Raw genomic sequence first — 10,473 nt, 5'->3', positions numbered from 1 at the left:
ATATATAAAGTGAGAGTGATAAAATGTTGATAACTCCAGAATCTAGGTGGTGAGTATATGGGGATTTATGAGTTTCATCTCTGTTTTTGTGTATATTTGGAAACTTTTGTAATAAAAAAATATTGAACTGCCCTATACAAACAAAAAGAGAACATAATACCCTGAATGTGTAAGCAGAAAGTATATGGGAGCTCTCAAAGTTATGTTCTCTTTCCTTATTAGACCAGAAATCAATTCTCCCTGCTATTTTTCTGCTTTGGCAGGTTTTTCACTCTTGATTAAATTCACGCATTCCAAGATCATGATGATGAATGGATTACACTGATCACTTTAATTTCGTATTGCAAACAACAAACACTTATTGAGAAATAAGCATTCATGTGCCCCCCTGAGAACTTTCCACAAACCGCACCTGTTCTCGTTGATTCTCCTACCAGAGGAACCGCTCACTCAGCAGAATGGTTCTTTCTCCCTGGTATAGCCTCAGGTTGCCAGCAGGGGGCGCGCCCTCACCGAATTTGCTTTGGAAAGATAAAATCAGCCGCTCGGTCTGAGTAGCAGGTTCCGTCTAGGCACGCCCAGGACCGGTGTTTGTAATTGTTTAGGCACGTCTCTGGCGACCTCGCCCCAGGACACCTGAGTCTTTTTGCGGAAACAATTAGCCTGTCTGAACAGAACAGGTAAGGCAAATTAGTAACTGGAAAATTACTAAGTCGTCCTACAGGACCTGTTGGAACATCCTGTGTTTCCTTGAGCTCAGAGTTTGGGTGTGGATCCTTCTTGGTGGCTGGGAAAGGAGGCGAGTCACCCTCTCCACGGGGTGCAGCCCCTTCTTTGTCCTGGGCGGGCGGAGCAGGAGTGGAGCTGCCCTTCCTGGGCCGGGAATTTGAAGAGGGCAACAGAAGAGGGGGCCCTCCAGCGACCAGCTCTGGGGCCAGGAGGTACAGCTTCCAGAAGCCTCTGTGGTGGAGAAGCCGCCAGAGAGGTGGGACTGCTCCAAACTGCCATGTGCTCAGCCCCCCGCAGGAGCCGACTCCCCGGCCCTCTGGAGAAAGTTATTACTTACTCAAGTGCAGTCTTGCATTACTTTTCATTCTTTTTTAAAATATATTTTATTGATTTTTTTACAGAGAGGAAGGGAGAGGGATAGAGAGTTAGAAACATCGATGAGAAACATCGATCAGCTGCCTCCTGCACACCTCCCACTGGGGATGTGCCCGCAACCAAGGTACATGCCCTTGACCGGAATCGAACCTGGGACCCTTGAGTCCACAGGCCGACGCTCTATCCACTGAGCCAAACCGGTTTGGGCACTTTTCATTCTTACAAGGTTTATTTCGCCAGGTTTGGCCATGTGCCGAGACACCAGTGGCTTCCAGGCTGTGTTTCTGTCCGTGACCCAGGCATCGGAAGACACAGGACTCGATAGAGAAATAATGACGAAGGGGGGAATCTCTCTTTGATCCTACTATTGGCTGCCTAAGTAAACTCTTCAGTGAGAATGGGAAACCTTGATGGCTCCCTGTGGCTTTAGGGTAAGGAACAGATCCTTGTCATGGCCTGCAAGGCCTGCACAGTCCGCCCCCTCCTCTCTCCTCCATCTCACCCTGACCACTCTCCCATGTTCCCTGCAGTCCAGTCAGCATGGCCTCTCAGTTCCTGGGCTGCCCTGTGTGCCAGTATGTGGCTTCCTCCGCGGACACTCTCCCCTATCCCCTCCCCTCCCCCTCTGCTCCCACCCCAATCCCCCACCGCCCTGCCCTCTCCCAGCTGACCTCCTCCTGGAAGAATTCTCCCCGGACCTGAGATTTTCCTCTAAAGCTTTGCCAGGAACCATAGCCCCATGCTGCTGACTCCCCCACTGGACGCTAAGTGACATAGAAAGTATTTCCATAATACTTTTTTGACAAATGAAAAACACTTTAATTTTTAAGTGGTGGATCCAGTAAGTAAAGATACTAAAGGTTCCTGCCACCTCCCACCCCAAGGAGACATGGAAACAATATAAGTGTCCATCATCAGATGAATGAATAAAGATGTCACACACACACACACACACACACACACACACACACACACACACACAAATGAAATACTTTTCAGCCATAAGAAAGGAGATCCTGCCATGTGTGACAACATGGATGGACCTTGAGGGCATTATGCTAAGTGAAATAAGTCAGACAGAGAAAAAAAATACTGAAAGATCTCACAAATGTAGAATCTAAAAAAAAAAAAAATCAAACTCCTAGAAAAAGAGATTAAATTTGTGGTTAAATTTGTGGTTACTAGAGGTAAGGGTTGGGGATAGGGGAATTGGATAAAGGTAATCAAAAGATGTGAACTTCCAATTATAAAATAAAAAAGTACTAGGGATGTAACACACAACATGATAACTATAGTTAACATTGTCACATAAGAAATTTGAAAGTTGTTAAGAGAGTAGATCCTAAGAGTTCTTATCACAAGGGAAGAATGTTTTTTGTATCTCTGTGAGATGATGGATGTTAACTAAACTTATTGTGGTAACAATTTTATATTACACTGGAGGCCCGATGTACGAAATTCGTGCAAGGGCCTTGGCTCCGGCCCCCGCCCACCACCGCTGCTGCTGCCATCACCGCCCCCACCCTGCTGCTGCTGCAGCTGGGGGCCTCAGCTGCCTCTGCCATGGCCCCTGCCTCTGCTGCCTCTGCTGCGGCCCTTGCCCGCTGTGCTTTGTCTGGAAGGAAGGACATCTGGAAGGACGTCCGGTCTAATCAGCATACTATGCTTTTATTATTATAGATGCAAGTCAAGTCATTATGCTGTACACCCTCTAAAAGCTGTGGTATTCTGGTAAATTGAGTCTCAAAAAAAGAAGACTTGGGCCGAAACCGGTTTGGCTCAGTGGATAGAGCCTCGGCCTGCGGACTGAAGGGTCCCAGGTTCGATTCCGGTCAAGGGCTTGTACCTTGGTTGCGGGCACATCCCCAGTAAGGTGGTGTGCAGGAGGCAGCTGGTCGGTGTTTCTCTCTCATCGATGTTTCTAACTCTCTATCCCTCTCCCTTCCTCTCTGTAAAAAAAAAAAAAAAAAAAAAAAAAAAAAAAAAGAAGACTTGGTTTTTTTATCATTTGCCAATTTCTGTGGTGTAAATATTCCCACCATGGCCTATTCCAAGCTTCCCATGTGGCTGGGGTTATCTGTAACACCTTCATCTTTCAACTTAAGTAGCACTTTAGTTAAGGTGTGTGCGATGTGAGGAGAAAGGACTAGGTCAGTACTTGGTGACTGGCACAACACAAGCCATGGGAAGCCCAAATTGGACTCTTACCAAAGCTGTGCAGGGTCTTCCCGTGAAGTCCAAATGCCACCTACACCACAGAATCCAGTTATTACTTACTCAAGTGCAGTCTTGCACTACTTTTCATACTTACAAGGTTTATTTCGCCAGGTAGCCTGGAAGTGTGAGTTCAGGGGCTGACCTAGCCAGGGCTGGACTCTCAGAGGCTCTCAGGGATAGTTACTGTTCTCAGATGGTGATCCAAACCCCCAACGCAAAAAACAGATGACCACCTTTCATGGTAAGACTCTGAAGAAAGTATTCATCCATTTCCACTAGACTTGGGCTCTCTGTAAGACAGTTGGACCAGGAGAGAGAGAGAGAGAGCATCTGTGTATGTGCGTGCCTGTTTGTAAATGTGTGTCTATTTTTGAGGATATAAGCATATCCTATATAATAAAAGCATAATATGCAAATCAACCAAACGGCGGAATGACTGGTCGGCGGGGGGCAGGGCTGGTGAGCAGGTGGTGCCAGGCCAGCCAAGGTGCATGCCAGCGGGCAGAGGGAGGGGACAACGATGGGGTGGGGGGGAGGCAGTGGCGACCAGCGGCGGGACGATGGGGCTAGCGCCATCCCCTGATCTCATGCTCGGTTGCCTCCCACAGAGGGAGGCCACCGGCGGCAGTGGCACAATGGGCGGTGGGGCAGGCCGCTCACCACCGGTGCTGTCCCTTGATCGGCCTGCCAGTCACCTCCTGCAAAGTGCAGGAATTTTCATGCACCGGGCCTCTAGTATAACTATAATTTACTAGATGCCTACTGGACACCAAAAACTTGATATTCTCATTGAATCCTCCTCACAACAGCCCTGTGAGAAAAACGTTACAATGGAATCTGATTAACGAATCTGCTACATACTAGCCGTGGGAATGACATGCGACTTTTTGATTCATTTTCTCTTTGGAGATGTTCAATGATTTTGACAGCTAGGCCAAATTTTTTCCACTTTACTACTTTTGTGAGATGACACTGTAATTCAGAGTCAGCTATGTATGTATGATAACCACGCTTAATAAGAAAAATACAAATGCATTGCTGCATTGAAACATTTTTAATGAATGGTAACATTAGCCATGAACAGCTCTAAGTCTAAAGAGTTTACTAAAAGAAAATACTCACTTGAGTAAGTGTAGATCATGAAAAATAAACCTTGAGCAAAAAAGCAAAAATATTTAAAAAATAATAATAATACTGTCTGTTTCAAATGGGTATGCATGTGCTTTGGTAACTTGTACTAAACTTTCTGGTAAGAACACATGTTACTAAATGCCTCAGTTGCTACACTGACACTCAGGGAAGCAGACACTTGCCCAGGGTCACACAAGCTCAGTATTTTGACTCCCTTTGTCCACCTCTTGCAGGAGAGAGAAAGACACACAAGCAATACAGCCATCTCTGCCCTCCGTGTGGGCACGAGCTGGGGCCTGGGGTCCTTGCACTTCAGGTTGGAAATCCCCAGGAAACAGTCATCATAAACCAGCCCTAAGCCAGGAGCAAATGAGGATGAATCTTTCAAAAGGAGCCGCTATTCCAGAGTTCACATGGGGGTGGGGTGGGGCAGTGCTCACTGACCCTCACTTCCTTTCCAGACCTGAGCACATTTCACAACAAAGGGTTTTGTAAGAATGACGATTCCAAAAAGTAGCTGGAAAAGAGCCCCTGGCAATCACAGCGTGGTCATCAGGCAAACACTTCTCTTACCACATCCTCAGAAATAATGACACCTCCACTGGTGTTTGGTTTCTGTTGTCCTGGCAACAGCCATCTCCAAGCAGTCCCTCTCCCCTGCATCTCTTAAAGAAGATGGGCAAAGGGCTGGAGCAGGAGGACTGACCAAGACATTTACGAACCTGAAGTAAAAGTTGCTTGACATTTCTCCGGGGAGAAGGTGAAGATTTAAAACACCCTGCAAGACGTGCGTATATGTGCTTGTTTTACACCCCTCTTACCGCCACAGGGATTCAAGGAAGCAGGCAGAGCTCCTGGCAGAGTTCTACCCACAGAGAAGACAGTCAAGAGACATCTGTGGATTGGATATAATGGGGTGACATGATTTTAAGAGGGTTGCAACATTTTCCCCCCTGAACTGTTTCCCAGATGAGAAGGCAGACACAGAGAGGTTATAGTCTTAGCCCGAAGTCACAAAGCAGCTTACCCACAGAGCCCAGCCCCAGAGCTCCTGACCATCAGCTGCTCCCCCTATCTTCCCAGGAGGAAACCACTCGCCTCCGGGTCTGCACAGGGTTCTCCGTCCCCCCGCTTTGCTGGGCCAGGCTTCACGAGGGACACTGCTGCTTTGTGTTGCCTTCCTTGGCACAAAATGGAATCAGGTGGTCCCCATTCTTCCTGCTCCGCTCTGCCAAATCTATCCGAACACATTTCCTGTGCACCAAGCCAGCTCGCCAATTATCTGCTCCAATTAAAGAGTGTGAGATGTGGTTAATTTAGTCACTCCTGTGGGGTGACCAAGGCGAGCGGTGGGCCGGCCGTCGTGCTGCTGCAGGCCCCCGTGGTGGCCTGGGCTGCGCTGTTTCCCCTGGCCCTCTTCCCCGACCCCCAGATGGCCACGGTGGTTTCTTCACCTCCCTTCTCCTTCCTTTCCGAGTCTCTGGAGACCCAGAACTGTGCCTTGCTCTGCCTCCCCCTCTATCAACAGACCATTCTGTCCTAATGCTGTGTCCTCTGACAAACCAATGTGTACAGAGTTGTCAGGGGTAGATCATGGACTAATACACAAATCTCTCAGAGATGATCAGCTCTCACATGACATTGCACATGAGGCATCTTCTGCATTGATATCCAAAGCCAGACGCACCACCAACGAATGTAAAAACCATGCTTGTTTTGCCTTGACGTACAGACCCCAAACACTCAGCTCTCTATCACCAGTCCTTTCTGCCTCTTAGCACCAAAGCAAAGAGGCAGACAAAGGCTGAGTGTTAAGTCTAATTAGTTAGGACAATGGACACTGTCAAGACCAATGCCAGCCCTCCTCCCCTCTTTGTAGAGCAAATACTATGACCCTATGATGAATTATGTGGATAATGAGCCTACCTATACATACCTTCTCAAAAGTAATGGGCTTCAGGTGTTTGTCTGCTATTCCATGCAAGGCAGCAGCGTGAAGCCTCCTCACAATGATCTATTCTGACTAGATCCTGGTTACTGGGCAAACCTGGGGACAGCAGACTGATCTGAGAAGGGGCTCAAAACACCAATCTAGCTGAGCTTCTAGTGTGAGAGATCAAGACCACAGTGGGTTAGCCCTGGCTGGTTTGCTCAGTGGTTAGAGCATCAGCCCCCCAGACCGAAGGGTCGTGGTTCAATTCCCAGGCAAAGGCATGTACCTCAGTTGTGGGTTCCAATCCCTGGTCCCAGTCAAAGCGCTTGCAGGAGGCAACCAATCTATGTATCTCTCTCCCACCCGTGTTTCTCTCTCTCCCCGCAACTCTTCCCTCCCTTCCACTCTGTCTGAAAATCAATGGAAAAAATATCCTCAAGTGAGGATTAAAAAAGAAAGAAAGTCGACAGTGGTTTAGCTTCTCACATTTGACATTAGTCATTCAAATGTATGTATGTGTGTTATGTTTTCCAGAGTTTGTGCCAAACCCTTTAGGATTTCCCTAGGGGAGTTCTGTTCAGCTTCACGAGTATGTATTGCACCTACTGCATTTCTCCTGCTGTGTGCCAGCGATGCAAGATGAAGCCAACAAAGGCTCTTCCTTGGAGAGTCTGGGCGTGGGAGAGGGGGGAAAAGTGGGGTGGAGGGAGAGTGTTGGCTGGCTAAAGTGGTCAGTGCAGTGGAAAGGGATGTGCAGGCATTGTCTGCCCCTGACAGCCAGCACAATGCCATTCCTTGTAGATGCTCAATAAGTAGTTGTATTTTGACTTGTAATTCTTCTCTGTGATGCTTGGAGAGGAACCTGTTCTATTCCAAGCAGGGGCTTCCCGGGCTGAGGAGTTACCACTGCTTCTGTTACTGAATACTCTGTTTTTCCTTCTATTTCAGTCAACTATGCCCTAGAAAAGGTTTCTGAAATATGTTTTTATTTTCAACCTTGCAGAAATCCTTCTTGGGTTGAAGCTGTGCCAAAACTCTTGGAACTGGGAAATATCCAGAGATATGCAAAGATGATTAAAAATAATCTCTGTACTTGGAAATTCCTAATTCTTCCTTAGCCCCAAAATTCCTCCAGAAGGCAATCTGGCAACAGTTTTCAAAGTTTTAAGGAAATGTTCATACCCTTTGACCCAGCAATTCCTCTTCTAAGAACTGTACCAAGAAAATAATTAAGGATAGACACAAAGATTCAAAAAAAATAAAGATGTTTGTTAGGGCCTGGTTTACAATCATGAAAGATTGGAAAGCACCTAGAGGTGGCTGTTTTCAATGTATTCTAACCAATAATAGGAGATCAATGAATAAATATAATACATTCCATACAACAGCACATTGCATCCACTTGAAAATGATTCATTTGACAATTGCATATTGATTACCTGTTATGTACCAGGCACTGCTGTAAATAGAAGGATACATTAGTGAATAAAACAGACAGTGTGAATCTCACAAGTGGTTATGTGCCATAATTATATTTATTGACATGAAAATATGTTTAGGATGTATTGTTAAATAAAAAATCAGGTTATACAATTAATAATAATAATAGCTAACAATTATATATAGCATTTATTATGTGCTAAACATCACACTAGAAGCTTTACCTATATTAAGTCATTTTATTTCTATAAGAAGCTGGGTAGGATCCAGCACTTGTTTAAAAATACTTTTGTACTTGTTACTATTTTGTTGAACAAGCAGGGCACAAGTGCAATAATAAAGCACGTGTTTCATTTCTACCACATTTGCTTCAAACCAGCTCTCTGGTTTTGTCCTTTTCCTGTCCCTGGATGAAATCTCAGGCAGGTCTCAAAGCTTTTCTGGTCCCTTTCAATTGGCTGGGCAGTCTGACTTCGAAAATTAGAATGGCCAGTCTATCCTAAACTTCTTTCCACTCAAAGGGAATCTCCTCCTTCAGGCCAACCTGTTTCCAGCTTAGAATCCTGGAAGGGTTAGTGGGCGCTGTCTCCCTCTCATAGGTCCTCCTCTTCCCTCGCTTCCGATTCCTCCAAGGCTGGCCCCTGGGATGGGACTGGGGGAAGGCTTTCCTGTGCGTGTGGCAGATGCACCTTTGCAGCCTCTTTCTCTGGCAGGCACCTTGCAGGGTGCTCCCAAGGTTCTCTGTACAGGATGCATCTTTCCTCCAGCTGGAAGCTTCTAGTTCTGCCTTCACCCATGGAGTTTCCAGCACTCTCCCTCCCACTAACTCTCTCCTGGGCCCAATGCCCTCCTCAGGTACACAGGGCCCCTGGTGAAATGCGTGCAGCTTCGCCTGCCACTGCCGAAATGCAGCCCCTTTCTCCTCGATGGCAGGCAGGCTGAGGTCCAGCCGCAACCTTTCACTGTAGGCTTCTCTTGGCCAAGGGGATTCCAGTCCCCAAACTACAGGAAGCACATGCCAAGCTTTCTGAGTGGGCCTCTGGAAGGCTCTCTCACGTGGCTGGGGATGAAGAGATGTGCCCCTCTACTTCCCCTGGGAACTGGAGCAGGGCCCAGCCCACCAACTGGCTCTCCACGAAATTTTCTCTCATTACTCTTCAACTCTCACTTTTATAGGCTAGAGGGGTGATTGCTTAATGCTAGCAGTACCTGTTCCTCCCTCCCTCCCTCCCTCCCTCCCCCCCCTCCCCCCTCCCTCCTCCCCTCCCTCTCTCTCTCTCTCTCTCTCTCTCTCTCTCTCTCTCTCTCTCTCTCTCTCTCTCTCCTTCTTTCTTTAGTTTCAGAGAGAGGAAGGGAGAAGGAGAGATAGAAGCATCAATGATGAGAGGGTATCATTGATCAGCTGCCTCCTGCATGCCCCCTCCTGGGGATTGAGCCTGCAACCCAGGCATGGGCCCTGACCTGGAATCGAAGCATGACCTCCTGGTTCACAGGTTGATGCTCAACCACTGAGCCACACTGGATGGGCCAGAACCTGTTTCATTATCTCTCAATCTGCCCTGCATAGTTGCATGGGAGACACAGCACCTCAGTTTGGATGTTTAGGATGTAGGCTCCTTGGGTACCCATTGTATTGTCATCTGTCATTAGGGCACCAGCCAAAAGTAAGCAGAAAGACTCCCATTTTAACATCCTGTTACATACATATATACGTACACATATCTGGAAGTTTCACTTCAAAATGTTATCAGTTATCTTCGGGTCATGGAGTTATTTTCCTCTTTTTTGTTTATCTTTATTTCTACCTGCATTGCACATATATTAAATGAAAAATAATTCTTAAAAGGAAAATATTTTTCCACATGCCAAAAATAGAAGAAAAAAAAAGGAATTGAGACCCAGACCTCACATCCCTCACAAAAATTAACTCAAAATAGATTGTAAACCTAAATGTAAAATGGAAAACTGTAAATCTCTTAGAAGATTACATGGGAGAAAATCTAGATGGCCTTGGGTCTGGCAATGACTTTTTAGATACAACACCAAAAGCACAATCCATGAAAGCAATAATTGATAAGCTATGCTTCATTAAAATTAAAGCCTTCTGCTCTGTGAGAGACAATGTCAAGAGAATGAGAAGATAAGCCACAGTCTGGGAGAAAATATTTGCAAAAGACAATCTAATATAGGACTATAATCCAAAATACAAAAAAAAAAAAAATCTCAAAACTCAACAATAAGAATAAAAACAACCCAGTTAAAAAGTGGACCAAAGACTTTAACAGACAATCCACCGAAGAAGATACACAGACAGTAAAATAAGCATATGAAAGGATGCTCCACATCATATGTCATCACAGAAATGCAAATTAAAACAAGACGCCACTACACACCTATTGTAATGGCCAACATCTGAAACACTGACACCACCAAATACTAGTGAAGATGCGGAGCAACAGGAGGTCTCATAAATTGTAGGTGGGCATGCAAAATGGTACAGCCACTTTGTAAGACAGTTTGGTGGTTTCTTACAAAACTAAGCGTACTCTTATCACCTGATCCAGCAATTGAGCTCCTGGTATTTACCCAAATGAATTGAAAACTTATATCCATACAAAAACCTGCCTATGGAAGTTTATAGCAGCTTT

At 46.1% G+C, this 10,473-nt stretch overlaps 1 protein-coding gene across 1 annotated transcript in view; it reads right to left on the bottom strand.

Moving 5' to 3' along the window:
• Positions 1-521: 521 nt before the first annotated feature.
• The window catches only part of FOXN2 (forkhead box N2), a 79,724-nt gene continuing 69,772 nt past the window's right edge, over positions 522-10,473 (bottom strand). The window contains exon 6 of the mRNA XM_054727824.1: positions 522-663. Within this exon, the coding sequence (XP_054583799.1) occupies positions 659-663 (5 nt within the window). The 3' untranslated portion in view covers positions 522-658. The remainder of the gene's footprint in view (positions 664-10,473) is intronic.

The sequence above is a fragment of the Eptesicus fuscus genome, chromosome 16, assembly GCF_027574615.1.
Source record: "Eptesicus fuscus isolate TK198812 chromosome 16, DD_ASM_mEF_20220401, whole genome shotgun sequence".
NCBI lineage: Eukaryota > Metazoa > Chordata > Mammalia > Chiroptera > Vespertilionidae > Eptesicus > Eptesicus fuscus.
Note: the sequence above shows the minus strand (reverse complement) of the source record. Positions and strands in the feature narration are given on the sequence as shown.